The 19,809-nt window shown below is 35.4% G+C and overlaps 1 protein-coding gene across 5 annotated transcripts in view; it reads left to right on the forward strand.

The window, feature by feature from the left end:
* Positions 1–19,809, forward strand: part of PTPN4 (protein tyrosine phosphatase non-receptor type 4) — a 235,143-nt gene that overhangs the window by 115,293 nt on the left and 100,041 nt on the right. For all 5 annotated transcript variants that reach the window (XM_030916377.1, XM_030916380.1, XM_030916381.1 and 2 more), the window contains one exon: positions 5,798–5,905. In XM_030916377.1, the coding sequence (XP_030772237.1) occupies positions 5,798–5,905 (108 nt within the window). The remainder of the gene's footprint in view (positions 1–5,797; positions 5,906–19,809) is intronic.

Consider the following 19,809-nt stretch of genomic DNA (forward strand, 5'->3'; position numbering starts at 1 on the left):
CCTTCCACATTATATGGGGTGTAAACAGTTAAACCATTTCTTAGGGCTAATTTGGATGCTTCTGGAACCAGCAGAGCTACTGAGGCAATGGCTTGGAGACATGCTGGTCATCCTTTAGCCATCAAATCAAGTTCGCTACTTAGGTAACCCACTGGCTGTTGAGCTGGTCCTCAAGCCTATGTTAAAACTCCCACAGCCATTCCCTTCCTTTCTGATACATACAGATTGAAGGCCTTCCCTACAGGAAGGCTGAGAGCTGGTGCCTTAAGCAAGGCTTGTTTTAGCCGGTCAGAGGCCTTTAGAGCTTCAGAATCCCAGGTTAAAAGATGAGTTTTAGCTCCCTGAGTTTCTTTTCTTTTCTTTCTTTTTTTTTTTTTTTTTTTTTTGAGATGGAATTTTGCTCTGTCACCCGGGCTGGAGTTCAGTGGCATGATCTTGGCTCAGTGCAACCTCTGCCTCCTGGGTTCAAACAGTTCTCCTCTCTCAGTCTCCCAAGTAGCTGCTTTTCAAGCTGCTTTTCTATTAGAAAAGAAATGTGCAGGGCACGGTGGCTCATGCCTGTAATCCCAGCACTTTGGGAGGCCAAGGCGGGCGGATTGCCTGAGGTCAGGAGTTCGAGACCAGTCTGGCCAACATGGTGAAACTAAAAATACAAAGAAAATTAGCTGGGCTTGGTAGCATGTGCCTGTAATCCCAGCTACTCCGAAGACTGAGGCAGGGGAATTGCTTGAACCAGTGAGGTGGAGATTGCAGTGAGCCAAGATTGCACCACTGCACTCCAGCCTGGGTGACAGAGTGAGACTCTGTCTCAATAAAAAAAAAAAACAAAGAAATGTTTCGGGAGCTGCCTTTATTAAAAGAAAAAAACCTTACCGAGGACTCCTTACCCTAACTGCCTAAAATAATTTCTTAATAACTCCTGTAATATTTCCTAGAGCATTATTTTAGGGATGATCTGTTGGTGATAATTTCCTTAAATTTTTCTGAGAATATTATTATTTACTCTTCATTCCTATTGAGTATTTTCTGTTGACATAGAATTCTGGATTGACAGGCTTGGGTTTTGTTTGTTTGTTTAGCAATTGAAATTTTTTTATACACTTCCTGATACGGTTTAGATGTTTGTCCCCTCCAAATCTCATGTTGAAATGTGATTCCCAGTGTTGGAGGTAGAGCCCAGTAGAAGGCAATTAGATCATGGGAGCAGATCCCTCATAAATGGCTTATGACCTCGGTGATATGTGAGTTCTTACTCAGTTAGTTAACCTGAGATCCGGTTGATTCTGGGACCTCCCACCCTGGCTGTTTTACTCCTGCTCTTGCCATGTGATGTGCCTGCTTGCACTTTGCCTTCTGCCACGATTGTAAGCTTCCTACGGCCCTCAACAGAAGCTGAGCAGATGTTTGTGCTGTGCTTATACAGCTTGCAGATCCGTGAGCCATTTAAACCCCTTTTCTTTATAAATTACCCAGTCTCAGATATTATTTACAGTGATGCAAGAACAGCCTAACACATTTCCTTTTGGCCTTCTTGGTTGCAGATGAGAAATTCATTCTAATTTGAATTGTCATTACCTATTGGTAATTTCTGTTTGTTTTTTTTTTAGTTGCTTTCAAGATGTTTACTTTGTGTTTAGTTTTTAGTATTTTGATTATGATGTGTTATAAGGTAGATTTATTTTGATTCATTTTGTTTGGGGTTCACTTGGATTCTTGAATGTGCGTTTTTGTTTTTGCCAAATTTGTAAACATTTTATTTTTACAATAAAACGTGAAATGAATGCTACTTCGTTTTTTCTTGTCCCACAGGTTGCTGACAGTCTGGTTGTTGTCATCCTTTTATTTTTTCAGTCTGTTTTTTCTGTTGTTCTTTTTCTTTTTTTTCTTTTTTTTTTTTTTGAGATGGAGTCTTGCTCTGTCGCCCAGGCTGGAGTGCAGTGGTGCCATCTCTGACTCCCGGGTTCAAGCGATTCTCCTGCCTCACCCTCCCGGGTAGCTGGGACTACAGGCGTGTGCCACCATGCCCGGCTAATTTTTTGTTTTTTTTTTTTTGTTTTTTTTTTTTGAGTAGAGACAGGGTTTCACCATATTAGCCAGGATGGTCTTGATCTCCTGACCGCCTCATCCGCCTGCTGGGATGACAGGCGTGAGCCACCTGGCCCTTTTCAGTGCTGTTCTTATTGACTAATTTCTATTGCTTTTTCTTCAGGTCCATTGATCATTTTTTTTCTTTCTTATCTTTATTCTTCTGTTGAGCCCATCTAATACGTTTTTATCTGTTACTGTATTTTTCAGTTATATAATTTGCATTTGGTTCTTTTATATCTTCTCTTTCTTTGCTGAAACAATCTTTGTTTTTTTCTAATTTTCTTTTTAACGACATTCATAATGGTTGCTTCCATTGAAACTTTTTTTCTGATGACTGCTTCCAGATCTTTGTCAGATAATTCCAACATCTGATTCATTTTGGTGTTGACATCTGTTGATTGTGTTCTCTTATTCTAGTTGAGATTTTCCTAGGTCTTGTTATAATGAATGATTTTAGATAGTATCTCAGACATTTGAGACATTTTGTTGTGAGATTTTGGATCATATTTAATTGTCTTCGTAGTAGGGAGTCACCTTGGTAGCGTACAGGTCTTGGCCTGCTTTTTAAATTTTGGTCAGTTTCAAATGTAGTTAGTTCATTGTTAAGTGTCCTATCCAGGATTACACTTCAAGATTTAACTATCCCTTTTTCCATTCTACCTTTTCTCTCAAATCTTCTTCCTCCTGTCTGTTTGGGAGACACCAGTTGCTACAGCAATGCGATGATAGCTGTGGAAGTCCAGGCTTCCTCCTCAGCTTCTCCTAATACCCACTCAATAAGGGAAGCCTAATACCTCTTGCTACCAGTAAGCCTAAGTGAAAGTTCAGGATATGTTTTCTGCTTCTGCTTTACACCACCCTAGAGGAGATATTAAGAAGTACTACTCAGTACTGTTTGGAAGTGGGTAGAAGTTCAGGCTTTTCACTTGCTGCCTGCTCAAACCAGGTGGCACATGAAACTAGGCTTCTCATTTGATTTCCATGGACACTAGTAGAGAAGGGCCTGTTTTTTTCCCATTGGGTTTGGCATTGTCAGGTTTCTGTGCTGCCATGTACCCTTTTCTGGTCCTTTTCCTAGAGAAAGCAGGCTTTTCTTGGGCTCTTTCATCAGCACCTATTGGCATTTCTGGGTTACAGAATTCTGCAGTACCCAGTCTGTGATATATAGGAAGTGAAGGAAAACCCAAAGTATAGAGCCCAGAAATAAATCTGTACATTCAGTGGAGGAAAGAATAGTTTCTTCAACCAAAGGTACACTGGACTCACCTTAGTAGCTTTTTAAAAAGATTAATGCTTGGTCTCTTCCCCAGACAAATATAATCAGAGTGAGAGACATGTCAGGGAGGTAGACTGCATCAGTCTATAAAACATTTGCAGGCAATTTGAATGGGAGCCAACATTGAGAGGCGCTGTTTGAAGCACATACTTCCCACGATTGTTGAGTTTTTTTCAGAGAGCCATTTGACCCAGTTCTGGCCAATAAGAGTCTTTGTACGGTGACTTTTACAAGGGAGCTTGTTCTTTTGAACATATCCACGTGTGGATATGAATCTTGGAATTGCCATGAGCATCGTGCTAAAGGCTCACAAATATAGCCAACACTTGGAATGCAGATGAGAATGATGGAAAGAAACCTAGTCTTGATGTCCCTTGACTGCCAAATTAGCTTGCTCTGGAATCTTTTGTGCCTCTGTACTTTCCATTATATGAAAAAAATGTGTCCTTATAGTTTCAGCTGTAAGTTTGAATTCTGACTGGTATCTGGAAGTTTCTAAACTGCTATAGCTAATGAGAAGAAAAACTAGTGGTAAAATACATCACTGTTCTCTACCATGTACATTTTCTGTTACTATAGCAGAATATCTGAGACTGGGTAATTTATTTTAAAAAGAGGTTTACTGGCTAGGCGCGGTGGCTCACGCCTATAATCCCAGCACTTTGGGAGGCTGAGGCGGGCAGATCACCTGAGGTCAGGAGTTCGAGACCAGCCTGACCAATATGATGAAACCCTTTCTCTACTAAAAATACAAAAATTAGCCAGGTGTGATGGCATGCACCTATAATCCCAGCTACTCAGGAGACTGAGACAGGAGAATCGCTTGAACCCAGGAGGTGGAGGTTGCAGTGAGCCAAGGTCAGATTGTGCCGTTGCACTCCAGCCTGGGCAACAAGAGCGAAACTACTTCTTGAAAAAAAAAAAAAAAAAAAAGAGGTTTATTTTGGCTGGGAAATCAAATCCAAGATCAGACTGCCACATCTGGTCGGTCCTGAGGGTTGCATGCTGTGTCATAACATGGCAGAGAAGCAGAAGGGGAAGTGGGTGCATGTAAAAGGGACAGAACCCCAGGGGCAGCCTCACTTTATACCAACCCACTTGTGGTAATTAATCTAGTACTGTGATAGTGAGAACTTACTTGCTCCCTTGAGAATTAACCTTGTCTCTGGAAAGCGACATTAATCCCTCTAAATGACCTAATCACCTCTTAAAGGTCTTGTCTCTCAGAACCACCATACCAGGGACCAAATTTTCAACACATGAATTCTAGGGGACAAACTCAAACCATTGAGCATGTTTTTCTAATATATGTCATATATAAATGTAACGAGAATACGCTTCTCTAGTGAATTTATTGATAGGTATAGAAGTTTCCTCCAGTATTAGATTTTGTTTGCTACTTATGTTAAGATGCCAGAGTAGTTGATATTGTTATTGCTTGTTTTGTCAAATTGCTTTCCCAACAGCTATCTTTCTACCATGTTAGCAGCAATAAGTATTTCTTGTCTTTATTTTTTATCATTTGATTTTATTTTGGGGATTGTTGTTTGCCCATGGCATGTCATTATAATTTCCCAGTTTCTTTTTAAATTTTAACTGAACATGTTGATCATTTGTCTGTTTTTACTCACTAGTTATATTTTTTGGTGGGGAGGATTGTCTAATCATATCTTTTGTACCACAATTTAACATCTTTGGAATTTGGGGAAGTTGTAGTTACTTCCCCAAAGAATAGTAGTACTAATTCTACATGATAGAGTTAGTATGAGGTTAAAATGAGATAGTTTTCTAAAGTTCTCTGAGTACTTTGGCAATAAAAATATTAGCAATCCTTTATCAATTAGCTATGAATAATTGTTACCGTCTTTGTTTCCCCTTTTATGGCATTATTTATTTTAATACAAAATTATATTTTAAGTAATATTTAGCCAAATATGTCACTTTCCAGTCACAATTTAAATATAAGAATAAAAGGCATAACAAAATGGTATAGATATATACATGAGTTGATGCGGCAATAATATGAACTAACAAAAATACCATGATAGCCTGAAAGTGGAAAGTATTTTCAATAAAATGTTTCTTTATATTTTCGTAGTATATGCTCTTTAAACCAGTTTGCCTAAGGTCAGGTTGTTTTCTAAAAGTACTATGTCACATGGGAAGTCTTTTTTCTCAACCAAGTCATCGGTATGGAAACAGTTACCAAGTTAACCCATTTATGCCTAGTGCTCCATTATTGGCATGCTAAGCTCCTGGGAGTTATTTATATCCTACTGTTCAAGGTCATCGCCGAGGCCTGATTTTTCGCACAAAAAAAGTTTGCTACCTCTGGCATAAATGGGTTAATATATGAGGACAAAAGTCGACCAGGTTAAAAAATGTGAAGTGTGTAACCTATCAAAGCTGATTTCATTCAATTTTTTTTTCCAGAAACATGATCAGGGGCAAGTCTTGTTGGATATAGTCTTCAAGCATCTTGATTTGACTGAGCAGGACTATTTTGGTTTACAGTTGGCTGATGATTCCACAGATAACCCAGTAAGTTTAAGATTTTGTCTTTCATTTTTATTTAGTTTTTCCTCTCAGTTTAGTATAGAAAGTCCTTTCTGATTTACAATGTTCACTGATTTGATGAGATTTTTTTTTTACTTGACTTAAATAGAGGTAATTCTTTTTCTTTTGTTCCTCTTTCCTTGACGTTTTAATCTTTCAGAAGTTATTAGTTTTAAGGCTTTCATGATTATGTCAGGTAATGTCACTTTCATTTATTTTGTGTCTCAGACAACTAAAAAGTAAGTCCAATTTATGCCTGTTGACTGAAAGAGAGGAAATTGGGCATAAAGGTTAAAATACCTTCAGATGTATATAGTCTGCACTAAAGTAAAATTAGTTTTTTTATTGTATTTGTAGAGAGCTGTTTCTGATAAAAATTCTTAATTTATTCAATGTCAAATTTCCAAATTTCATCAGAGACCCTCACAAATAAGATAGAGATTAAATTTCAGAGCTATACAATTATTTGGCATTAAACTCCTTGGATTTTTACTTATTCTTTAGTAATTGCAATTGTGGTTCTTTTAATTAGAAAGATCACATCATAGAAATAGAAGATAGCATGTGAATAGTAGAAATGTTTACTTTGACAATTAAGCATTATAAAATGCACTAAAGGATATATCTTACTCTGAACCTAGATAAAGGGTATACAAGCAAATTCTGATTGAATTCTTTGTAAATTTATGTGCTTACACAGTGAGGGACTTCTACAATGAAGTATATTCTTTTGATTAGTGTAAGAGGATCTCCATTTTGAAGGGAATATTTCATATACTTTTAGAAAAATTAGGAGGCTGAAGAAATGGTTCTGAATTAATGTTTTAGAAATCTGTTTATAAGGCTATATTAGTAGAAGGGCTATAGAAAATACAAGTAATATTTATGAGAAAAGTTGGTTTGTTTTTTTTTCTTCCTCTCTCTCGTGGTTGGGATCGTCGTTCTCTGAATGAATAGCTAGTGGGAATTATATATGAAACGTTAAATACTACCACTTATTTTCTTGACATCATTTACTGATTTTGTACCACAAACCAGTCATGGAAAAATATGAGGAAGGCACAAAGAAAAACAAACCAAGGGCCAGCTAGTCTCAGAGAAAATAAATGCTTTTATACCGAACTAAAATTAAAATAAACTTTCCTCATACTTTGATGCCTTCACTAGACGACCTGAGCTTCTTCAGGGGCCTAGAGTTACACTGTTGTTTCCTGATAAATAAACCCATGTAAAAATGGAAGTGAGTAGAAATATCAATAATGCAACCTTTCCCAGGTTGAACCTAAAATAATCAAAAGGGTCAGAATGTAGTTTAAAGAGTTTATTCAAGTGCGAAGGTTGAGGACCTCAGCCCAGGATATACTTGCAAGTTGCCTTGGAGAGTGCTCTGGAGAACATAAGAAAGGTTTGAGTTTTTAAAGAATAAACAGGATCAATCAGGAGAACGAGTAAGTGCAAAAGTTGTTCTTCAGGAATTCTCATTGATTTACAGAAATAACATTGGTTAGTGATTGGCTATACATGGTTGAACTATAGGGTGTATAACATTTTACGGCTACTTGGCTTCAGTCTGCAGCCCACATAGCAAGTAGCTTCAAGAGGTAATTATGTCATTGAAGGGAGAGTGAGATATGACTGCTGTTACTTTTTAAATGCCTTTCTTGTCCTGATCATTTAAAGGTGCTCACATTCCTCAGATAAAAGGTTTTTTTCCTTTCTTACCAGAAAGGCAAATTGTGAGCCAAGCAAATACCTGAAAGTTGACTGTTATACCTCATTAAGTATACCTCATGGAGAGAAAAAATAGATAATTCTTAGATCTTGCTGACCCTCGTAAGTCAGATCCTCTAGCTATAGGCTGGCATTAGATTGACGGGGTAAGTGACAAGATGACAAAGAGGAAGAGACCAGCGACTCACCACTGTAGTCACTACCATAAGTATGAAAACCATCCTTTTCAGGAAGCACTTCAGAAGGATTAATATTGAGATCATGTATACTACAAGAGATAAAAATTCTGTCACATAAATTTGTATACAAAAAGACATATCATATACAAAAAGATGTAGAGCTAATTACACCAGAATGAATGTAGGGAAAAAGGTATTTGTAGCTAGGTTGATCTTTTTGCTGTCTCCTACTTTTTCTTTCTTTATCTTTTCTGTCTTGAGTATTCCTTCTCAAATAAGATACATTCCAGGTTCCAAGAGTCCAGTTATTTATGATTCAAAGAAATTCTTCCAGAAAAGTTAGAATCAGAATTTTAAAGGCCCAAAAGAGGCTTTAGAGATTATCTAGCCTCACACTCTAATTTTTCATAAGACATCATCCCAAGCCAAAGCTACTTCCTGGCATTAGTGAAACTAGGACCTGGATCTCCTAACTCCCCATGCTAGTCTTGTCTGCTGCACTGCAGTTTCATTATTTAAATATTTGGAAGAATTTTTGAGATGCCAAAATGTGTCCACAGAAGGACCTTTAGAGCACAAATCTTATAAATAGTGTCCCATTTCTAGTTGTCAAGAGCACAAATCTTACAAGTAGCGTTCCAATTCTAGTTGTCAGTGTGAATTAAGGCTTTGAGGATAATTAACGGACTGAAGGAAAAAGATGCTATGCTTCAAGAGAAAGGAGTACGGGAATATCATTTATAAAACATCTGTGAATTTGTTAATCAACTAAATGTTTTGCTTGTAATATTCCATTTTATTCTCACAATACTTTCCTCACTTATGATGAAAGTATCATTAAAACCATTTTAAAGATGAAAAACTAATGCTTATGAAAGTCAATTAATTTGTTTAATGTCATGGAAACTACTGAAGTAGCTGAGAAAGAACTTGAACTTAGATCTAACTTCAAAGCCTGTACTCTCTACCACATGATGTTGCTTCCCAAGTGATGATCATATGGATGCATAGGATTTACAAAGTAAATGAACATATTAAGGAGAGGAGGTAACCATATAATAAAATTACTATCAGTAATCAAAAGGAATTTGACAAGATTCTACTAGAATTAATTCTCACCTATCTTTAGCTCAGAGTTTTTAAATCTTAAAACTTCTGTATGTTACATATACATATGCACATGTATCTATATATTATGTATATATTTATGCATATTTTTATATATTAGTTTTAGAGAATTAGAACTATTGCATTAGACATTGAATTAATGTAACTGGGTTTATAATTGATAAACGTAAAAGGCACTTAGCGTGTTGTTTTTTTTCTCGTAAGTATTAAATAACGAATACAGAATAATAGCTGACTGTCTCTCCCTTTAGAATCTTCCTTGGTACTAAGTTCCAGTGCAACAAAGAAAATTACTTAAAGCTTTGACTTTTCAGAATTTCTCATGCTTTAATTTAAGACCTGTTTATCACAATTTTAGCTTTTAGCCATAATATCTTGTTGCAGTAGTAATATTCAGTAAATGTATGTTGAATTAATGAGGAAAATAATATTGTGGTTATAATTCATGATGCATTATTTCTTTAATTTTATGAGCAGTTAAAGGTGGCTTTTTCTTAGTGGTCTTTATCAGCATGCTATTTAACAGAGCCTTGAGATTATATTATTCCTGTGCATTTACTGTTACTTTCCTTATTAAATTGAATTATACTGCTCTTAAGTAGGATAGAGGATAGATTATTAATTATTGTTGGCCTGATCTTTGTGCAAGTTCAGTCTTCTGGAATTTTTGTTGGATTATGATATTTTACTGGTTTACTCCTCTTTGCATAGCTCCTAACCCCGTGGTTTTCAGACTGCAGCTTGCATGAGAAACAACTGGAAGGCTTCTTAAAATACAGATTTCTGGGACCTATGCCTAGAGATTTCTGAATCAGAAGGTCTAATGTGGAACTCAATAAATTACTTTCAAATAAGTTCCCTTGTGTCACTAATGCTGCTTGTCCAAGGAACCGTATTATGAAAATCGCTACTCTAATGCAGTATACTGTTAATTAACACTACTAAATTATGACATAATTTATTTGGTATAATTTTATTTACCTTTTTAATATTTCTTTTACATAACTCAATTCTTACATTATTTATCACGTTAGGTTTCAGTAAATATGGGAAAAGTCACATAGAGGCTGACCATTATTTCAACAAGCCATGTTTTAGTACATGGTTGCTAAAATGCTTAAATTTATTTTATATATTTCACTATTTCTTTCTTATCTGTTCATATGTTTCTACTGTAATATCTTAATTCAAGCTCTTATTTACCTATTGTGTAATCCTCTTTGGTAGCCTGCTAACTGGTATTTTTTGCTTCTTGTCTCTTTTAACTTTTGTATTTTGAGAGGGAATGGCAGAGAGACCTGGGGTACACCGAAGTGTTTAAGAAGCAGGAGCATATGCAGAGATCAAGAGTGAAGAAACAGGAATGCTGAATTTGAAGAACTGGAAAAAAGTTTTAGTATTAAACTTTTATTTAATAAAAGGAGAAGGGGTAAAAGATGAGGTTTGAGCAGTACATGATATCATAAAATGCCTTTTAATCCATGATAAAATCAAACATGAATTTTTTTATATGACTAAACATAAGACTTGTGTTTTACACATATCCCTTTGGTTATAGTGTAGCCAGTAACTAATAGACAGTTGGGAGATTGCTGGAATAAAGAAATTACTAAGAAAGTAGTGGTTGGCTGTGGGGAATGAAGAAAAGAAGGCAAGTGCTAGAGATAATTCAGTTAGGAGATAAAGTCAACAGGACTGGCTGATTTGATTCAGATAGAATGAGTTCATGAGGAAAAGGGGTAAATCAAGGTTACTACTTCAAATTCTGTTTTTGGCAACTTGGTAAATAGAAAAAACATGCAAATAGTATTGTTGGTTTTTTCATTTCAAAATGTTTATTTCTAGCATATAGAAATACAGTTAAGTTTCTGTATTGATTTTGTATTCTATACTCTTCCTGAGCTCACTTAATTCTAGTAGCTTTTTGTAAATTCTATAAAATTTTCTACATAGATTATCATGTAGATATATGGTAAATTACATTGATTTTCAATTTTTAAACCAACTTTGTGTTTCTGGGATAAACCCCAAGATGACTAACTGATTGTATATTAACCTTGTATTTTGAGACCTTGCTAATACACATTACTGTTAGTAGTTTCTTTCATTGATTCCTTAGGATTTTCTGTGTAAATAATCATGTCTTTTGCAAACAGGGACAGTTTTACTTCCTCCTTACCAGTCTTTATCCTTTCTGTTTTTCTCATTTTTTGATTTGTTATTGCACTGGCCAAAGCCACCAGGGCAAAGATGAATAGAAGTGATAGGAGCAGACTACATTGTCTTGTTCCTGATCTTAGAGGAAAATACTGAAAACACTGTTTCCCCATCAAGTACACTGTTTAGTTTTTTCCATAAATCAGTGTAACTGGGGCATAAATTACAGAGAATAAGATTCAGCAACCATTCATAATGAAAACTCAACAGAACTTGGAAAAGAAAGGAAAGTTTTTATTGTGACAAAGGACGTTTAATATTTAAAGATGCATCCAGGATATGCAAAGTAAAACCACAATGAAGTAGTACTTCCACTAGAAGTAGTATATCCACTAGAATAGTTAAAATTAAAAATTATTTCAATACCAAGTGTTGACAAGAATGTGGAACAACTGATAAAATTGCTTGTGGTAATTTAAAATGATACAACCACTTTTTGAAAAATAGTTGGAAGTTTTCTTGTAAAATTAAACATAGGTTTAATGTATACCACTGAGAAATTCCACTTTTAGTTATTTATCCAAGAGAAGTGAAAACATGTCACATAAAGCCTTGTATACAAATGTTCATAGTAGTTTTATTCATAATAGCCCAAATGTGAATTAACTTTAATGTCCATCAATAAACAAAGGGATGAAAAATAACTGCTGTGTATCTATAGAATAGAACACTATATGGTTCCATTTATATTAACTTACAGAACAAGCTAAACTGACACATAGTGACCAAAAGCAGATCAGTAGTTGCCTAGGGTTTGGTGGACTGATTGCAAAGAAGCAGAGGAAACACTTCAGAATAGAAATTATCTTGATTGTGGATGGTGATGGTTACCTGGCTGTATACATTTGTCACAATTTAAACTGCATATTGCAAATAGGTACAGTTAACCTGGCTGGACCCAGAGTCTGTATCCTGTGTCCAATTTGGGAGGAGTATCTCTACTTATTTCTTAGAGGTTCCAACTCCTACTCTTTCTTGCGACTCTGGAATCTAACTATACATGCATAGTTCAGCTGTCAGCCAGAGCTAACCCTAACCCTAACCCTAACCCTAACCAGAATGAACAGTGGTTCATTGTTGGTCCATAGCCAGAGTTTGAGGCTAATCCTCTTTCTGAGTTCTCCTTTTCAGAATTTCCTCCCAATTTTCTGTCTTTTTTTTTTTTTTTACTCCATTCCTAAACTCTGTCCTCTGATACCTCAAGTCAGTAAGGATGTCCTCTGCCTGTGTAGGATTTGAACTTGCTCCAAGCAAAGATTGCTAATATATATGTCAGCCCTTGCAGTTTTTCTGTTTTTTCAAGAGTAGATTTTTCTCCTCTTTTTGCCTACTTTTGGTTGCTTTCCAATGTCAGATAGTACACTCACGAACACACACAGAATAAAAATTAATGCCATCAACAGACAAGAAATTTTCAAGACTTTTTGAAAGATTGAATGTTGACATTCAGTGTTGATAGGATTGGTGGAAGAGTCAAACCAGAGGAAAACTTACCAACAAGGTGTTGAAGAGGAGAGATTTCTGGGTAATGTAGTACGGGTATCAAAGTGATTACCTGAGAAACTAATTGAGGCCACTTGGCCTCGTCTTTTCCCCTTTTCTAATTGAACAGAGGGCAACAGATATAGTTCCCTGTGGAATAAAGCTGTGTGTTAGGGTATGGTTGTTGGGGGAAGAACTCATTTTTCTTTAGCAATATGATTATCCACCTCGAAAGCTCAAATGAATCATTTGGAAAACTATTATAGCTAGTAAGATTTAGAGCTCCACAAACAAATATCAGTACCTTTTTATATACCATTTAGGAGACATACTCCAACAAAATAGCAAATCACATTTTTTTAAAAACCCATCTTCATTAAACATCTAGGAATAAACCTTAGCAGGAGTGTCAAGAGCCATATGAAGAAAATATAGAACTTTGCGGGAAGATATAATAGAAATTATGAATAAATGGAGATATACCATGCTCATGATGAGGAATGCTCAGTATTGTAAAAGATCTCAGCACTATTTCAGTTTCATTGGTAGAACTAGTGATATTGCTGGTTAGAATCTGAATGGAATTTTTGGGGAGAAGATTTGACAATAGGATCCTCAACTTCCTCGGGAAGAGAATCTGGATAAACTTAGCCAGATATATAAAATATAATCACCTTGTCCTAACAGATATAAAAATGTATTATGATGACATAGTACTTAAAATAGTATATTCTTAGTATGGATATAAGCCAATGGGGTAGAAGAAACAGCGCAAGTATCAATTTTTGTCTGTATGAAAACATAGTTTATTATAATGATGGTATTCAAGATAGGTATTAGAACAATTGGTTAAAGATGGGAAAATACGTATTTAGATTCTTAATAGATACTATATATAAAAATAAATTCCAATGTAAATTTAAATGTAAAACAATAGTATAAAAATGGGTAAGAGTTGGAAACATTTTTAATAATAATTGTTTATTATGATCATCCTAGGCAACAATAGTTCATGCATTTGTAAAGGAAATGTTGACAGATTTCACTGCATAACATTTAGAATATACACTGAGGACAGAATACCAACTCGAGGGAAATACTTGCAACTTATGTAACATAATATTAAAATCTAGAAGAGCTTCTACAAATAATGAATAAAAGTCAGATAACCCAATAGAAAAATGGGAAGATAGCGTGAACAGAAAAAGAGTAACTATTAATGACAAACGTGACAAGATACTCAGCTTCACTAGTTAATCACAGAGATGCAAATTACAATGATAACACTCTTTGCATACTAGATTAGCAAAAATGCAGATTCACACTACCTGTTCTGGCAAAGGCTAAGGGGAAATGTGCATTCTCAAGATACTTGGTTAGAGTATAAAGTGAAAAAGTGTTTTTGGAAGGCAGATGGCAGCATGTATCAAAATTAAAAATTTATTGTATGGAAGAATTTCTCTTGCAACACTATTTTTAATAGGAAATAGTAATGGAAAAACCTGAAACCCTCATAAGAGAATAGTTGAATAAAGTATGTGACATCTGCTGGGCACGGTGATGCATGCCTGTAGTCCCAGCTACTGGGGAGGCTGAGGCAGGAGAACCACTTGAGCGCAGGAGTTCTGGACTGTAATGCACTATGCTGATTGGGTGTCTGCACTAAGTTCAGCATATATATATAATTATTAAATGCTTATATGCAGGTGTACCACAGCATTGCAAGGTATACTTACTGGTCGTGAACAGAGGCTACCTCTTTGGATGGGAGAGTAGAATTGGAAGAGCCATAATAAAGGACTTTTATGTGTTTTTTTGCTGTGTGTGTGAGAGAGAGAGAGAAAAAAAAAACTTGAATGTTTTATATTGATACTGTTTTTTTAATAAAAAATTTATTATAGAAAACAAAAGGGTAAACGATCATTCATCTAAACTTGACTATGCTTCCAAATCCCTTGGGAAACATAAAAAAACTGCTGACACCCTATGCCTAGAGATTCATGGTTAATTGGTCTATTCACTTAAATATCTGAAGAAAGTCCCTATGCGAGTCTGATACTCTGACCATCATTCATAGTCACCCATTTGGTTAAGTCACCTGGTTTTTATAATAAAATAATAAAAGACTTGAGAGGTAAAAGGGGAGCTGTAGTGGGAACGTATTCACACGAGGATTTATCCAGCCCCACTAGTTCTCCAGCATTGTTTTTGTTTTAATTTTATTTATTAAATTTTGTTTTATTTTTATTTAGCCATTGTTTTTGTTATAATTTTATTTTATTTAGCATAGTGAAAGGTAAAGTTGGGATCAAATCCAAGTTTTCCACATCTTTTCTTTCTACTGTTTTACTAAGCCCTATGTTTTTTACTGGATCTAGTGACTCTCCAGAATTACTTTATTTGGGAGATGTTCTTCCTCCCAAGTTTCTAACTTGATTTCTAGTGAGAAATAGGATTGATTTATAGGAGAAACAAAAGGTTAATATCACAATGTATACAGCTGCCATTAAGATGAGTAATGGCAGGTATTACTGCTAAAGATTTCTAAAAATGGATAGAAAATGGAGTATTTTCAGATGAAATATGCAATACTTGATCTTTGCTATCTTGGGCATAAATACATTCTGTGCCTGAAATATCTCACCTTTACTTTAACTCACATCCTTCATTCCCCTCACATCCTTTACCCTACCCCTCTACCTTCACTTTTTTTAAGACTTAGAGTAAAAGTCACTTTCCCTCTCAAGCCTTTCCTGACTACCACTACTCCCCAGGTATAATTTATCTCTTTCTTTTTTATCTGTAGCAGTGGTGATACTTTCTTGAGCTGATATGTTTCTTACCAGTTTTTGAGGATAGGAACTATGTTTTGATCTTTTATCACCCCAGTACCTGGCACAGTGCCTTATAGAAAGTAGGGTTCACATAATGAATGAGTTAAGGGAAAAAAATACACATCTAAAACTTGATACTGTGGAAAAGAATGTAAGCTAGAATTTAATCTCCAAAGTGATACTGAAACAGATGAAATAAATATATGGCTGTAATTTGTCCAAATTATATTTTCTTTAAGACCAAGGCTGTTTACAATAGCAACCCTGAACAGTTTGGAGTTCAATTACTTGTTTGATTGATTGAAACATGGTCTTGCTCTGTCACCCAGACTGGAGTGCAGTGTGCAATGGTGCGATCATGGCTCAACCTCTCAGGCTGAACCTCAACCTCCTAGCTTCCCACCTCAGCCTCCCGAGTAACCAGGACTATAGGCATGTACCACCACACCTGGCTAATTTTTTGTTTATTTATTTTATTTTTTTTGTAGAGACAAGGTCTTACTATGTATCTTTCCCCTAATTTGCAGAAAGATACAGATGTACAAATAGAAGAAGCTCACTGAACTCCAAGTACAGTGAAAGTGGTCGAAAGACAGACTTTTGAAAGCAGCAAGAGAAAGAGAAAAGTGACTTGTTACATACAAGTGCACCTCAATAAAATAATCAGTGGATTTCTTAGTAGAAACCTTGCAGATCTTAAATGTAGAAATTTTATTACTACGTTTTGGCAGATAGAAAAATTAACTTTGTCATTTGAAGCAGTATATGGAGTAAACAAGAGATTCTTCCCAGGGAAAAGAATGGGAAATTGGCTTTGAAAAGATTAGAAACTATGAGCCATCAGGTGACCGATTAGCAATGTCTAATCACTTTGAAAGGTTTGAAAAGATTAGAAACAGAGCTCCATCCTTAAATAGATACCCCTTCATGAATAGAGTTGATGATGTAGTGCCATCTCTTATTAGCTATCAGTATTAACTAGATAGTTATAGTTTCTAATAAAATATTACATTTAAAATTCATATATATTTCATTGCAGACAGTTCAGCTTTTCTCAGATGTAGCACAGTAATCCAGTTAGTACAGCAGTTCTTGGCACAGAAAATGCTATCTGTAACTATAGGTGGTGATATAACCCCAGTGCCCATTTATGTAAGAACAAAATTAAGGGTTTGTAACATGTGTTTTCAAGATGTATTAAAACAGTTACTGTAAGCAGTTCCGCTTCCAGATACATATTGAAGAGACTTGAAAATGTATGTCCACACAAAAATTTATACACAGATGTTCATAGCAACATTATTCATAATAGCTAAAATATGGGAACAATCCAACTGTCAATCAAGTGATGAGTAGATAAACTAAATGTGGTGTATCTACATAATGAAATATTCAGCAATGAAAAGGAATGGCATACCACAGCACACTCATTGGGATGGCTATAATTTTGTTTTGTTTTGTTTTGTTTTTTGTTTTTTTTGGGACAGAGTCTCGCTCTGTCGCCCAGGCTGGAGTGCAGTGGCCGGATCTCAGCTCACTGCAAGCTCCGCCTCCCGGGTTCACGCCATTCTCCTGCCTCAGCCTCCTGGGATGGCTATAATTTTTTAAAGGTAGTGTTGATGAGGATGTGAAGAAATGGCAGTCTTTATACATTGATATTAGAGATGTAAAAAGCCACTGTGGAAACAAGTTTGGCAGTTTCTCAAAAAGTTAAATATACAGTTATCCTGTGACCCAACAATACTACTCCTAGGCATATACCCAAGAGAATTGAAAACACATGTTCACACAAAAATGTGTACACAAATGTTCATAGCAGACTCATAATAGTCAAAAAGTAGACACGGCCCAGTATCAGCCACAAAAAAGAATGAATATTGTTACATGCTACAATGTCGATGAACCTTGAAAACATTATACTATGTGAAAGCAGACAAACACAAAAGTCAACCTGTTGTATGATTCCATTCTTATGAAATGTTCAAAACAAATTCGTAGAGACAGAATATAGGTTAGTGATTGTTAAGGGCAGCAGGGAAGGGCACATTGAGACTGACTGCTAATAGGTACAAGATTTCCTTTGAGGGTGGTGGAAATATTCTGGAATTAAATAGTGATGATGGTTGCATACCATAGGGAATATACTAAAGTATAATGACACATACCTGTTAAAATGGTAAATTTTGTGGTGCATGAAATATATCTCACTAAAAATACTGCATACAAATAATGCTGAGTCTTGTCATATGTATTTTATAATTCGATAAATTTTGCAAAGTTATCCTCCATTGAGATGGTACAATTTATACTTTCAGAAGCTATGTACAAGAGTGCCTGTTCTTCTCACGTGTATGTCATCATACGTTTTAGTCTTTGCCCAATGTTACTGTTGAAAACTAATAACCCAATGTAGATTACTTTTGTATTTCTCTAATTATGATCAAGATTGACGATCTTGTCATATACTTAAATGCCATTTGTATTTCCTTGATTGTGAACTTCCATTCTTATTCATTGCCTGTTTTTCTGTTAGTGTCAGTTTTTTTCTTATTGATGTGTAGAACTTCTTTATATATTATGGTTTTTCCTAGTTTGTTTCGCAACTTAATGATGGAGTTTTACAACAAATGCTATTTTTACCATTCAATAGTGCTTGTTATAGCACTGTTTCATCTTCCTGGTTTAAACCAAGAACCTAAGCCCTATCTCATTGATATCATTGATGAGAGCTATTAAATTTCTCAGTGCTTGTCTTTGTACTTCTAAGCTATGTCAGCTTAATGCATCTGTGTATGTAAATGTGTTTGTATTTCTTTTACCAGACTATTTTGAAGGAGAACTGAATGAGGAAGACAGGTTTGCAATAGATTAATTGATCTGAAACTTTGATTGTAGACAGTCATTAAAGTGGATATAATTTATGACTTTTCCTAGAAGATATGAAGAACAAAAATCACTCGATTAATAGATAGATGGATGGGAAGGTGGATAAATGGGTAGATAGATTGAGGAAAGTGTATTAAACAGGGCTGAAAATCCTACCCCTGGCTATTGAATCATTCAGCAGGTTTAGTCCTTCAGTAAATTATTTATTTACTTATTTACTTTACTTACTTTCTTATTTTGAGACGGGATTACAGGTATGTGCCACTGCTTCTGACAGTATTTTTAATTCATATTATGTCAAGCCCTGTGCTAGGTGCTGACTGTACAGTATTGACTGAAACAGCTTTTATCCCTGGTTTCATTATAATCTAATGAAGGAGTCAGAAAAAAAAAAAAAAAAAGGTGAAACAAATTTAATTGAGGCAATGTAATGAAGGAATATAATGTTCCTTACTTGTTTATAGAAAATAAATGGGAGCTGTATGACGTACTTTTGGTAGGGTGGTCAGTGAAGGCCTTTCTGAGGTGGCAGGCTTGAAGCTGAGACTTACAGGTAGTGAAGAGTACTGTAGGAAATCTAGAGGGCATTCTGTGAAAGGGAAGCTTGAAATTGAGGGCCTTATGATGGCATCTTTCAAAAACATCAAGGAGGCCATTATGGCTGGAATTTAGTAAGTTGAGGTGGAAGAGGTGAGAAGAGACCATACAAGCCATAGTTTTTGGATCTACTACTGAGAAATTACCAAGGTGTTAAGCAAATGAGTGACATATTCAAATTTATGTTTTAATACTACTCTTGCTTCTTTATGGAGCATGAAGAGGGACATGGTGATAAGAACATCAACTGGGAGAGCAATTAAGTGGCGATAGGCAGAGCTTAGACTAGAGAGATAAGGATGATAGATTGATAAATTCGAGATACAGTTTGAAGATAGACTTGGATTTGATGTGTTGGATATTATGGACAGTGGAGAGGAAATCATTATTAATTACTCCCAGCCATTTATTTATTATTAAAAATCTATGTGTTCTGCCTGGATTTAATTATGGGTGGTAGAAGTTTGGTTTATAAATAATGATACATAAACTTACTTGGAAAATTCTACCATATCTAGTACCTCATTTTGGGTTCTTTGATTTTTTTAACTGAAACATGTTAGCGGTTAAAATTTTTCTGAATTCAGCCCTAATTGTCCAGAAATAGAGCTAAACTGGCCTTCAGAAGTGTTGAAACTGCTTAAGATTTCTCACACATAAAAATCATTCTCAAAACTAAACATTATATCTTAAAAAAATTGGTGGGTTTTTTTTTTGAAGGGAAGGTATTTTATTTTTAAAGGAATGAGGTAAATGTTAGAAAATTTCTCCTCAGTGGATTTTCAAGTTCTGTAGTAGAATTTTGCCTGAATGGGTGTAAAGCCCAAGATTGTGT

Source organism: Rhinopithecus roxellana, chromosome 14 (genome assembly GCF_007565055.1).
Source record: "Rhinopithecus roxellana isolate Shanxi Qingling chromosome 14, ASM756505v1, whole genome shotgun sequence".
In the NCBI taxonomy this organism is placed as follows: Eukaryota; Metazoa; Chordata; class Mammalia; order Primates; family Cercopithecidae; genus Rhinopithecus; species Rhinopithecus roxellana.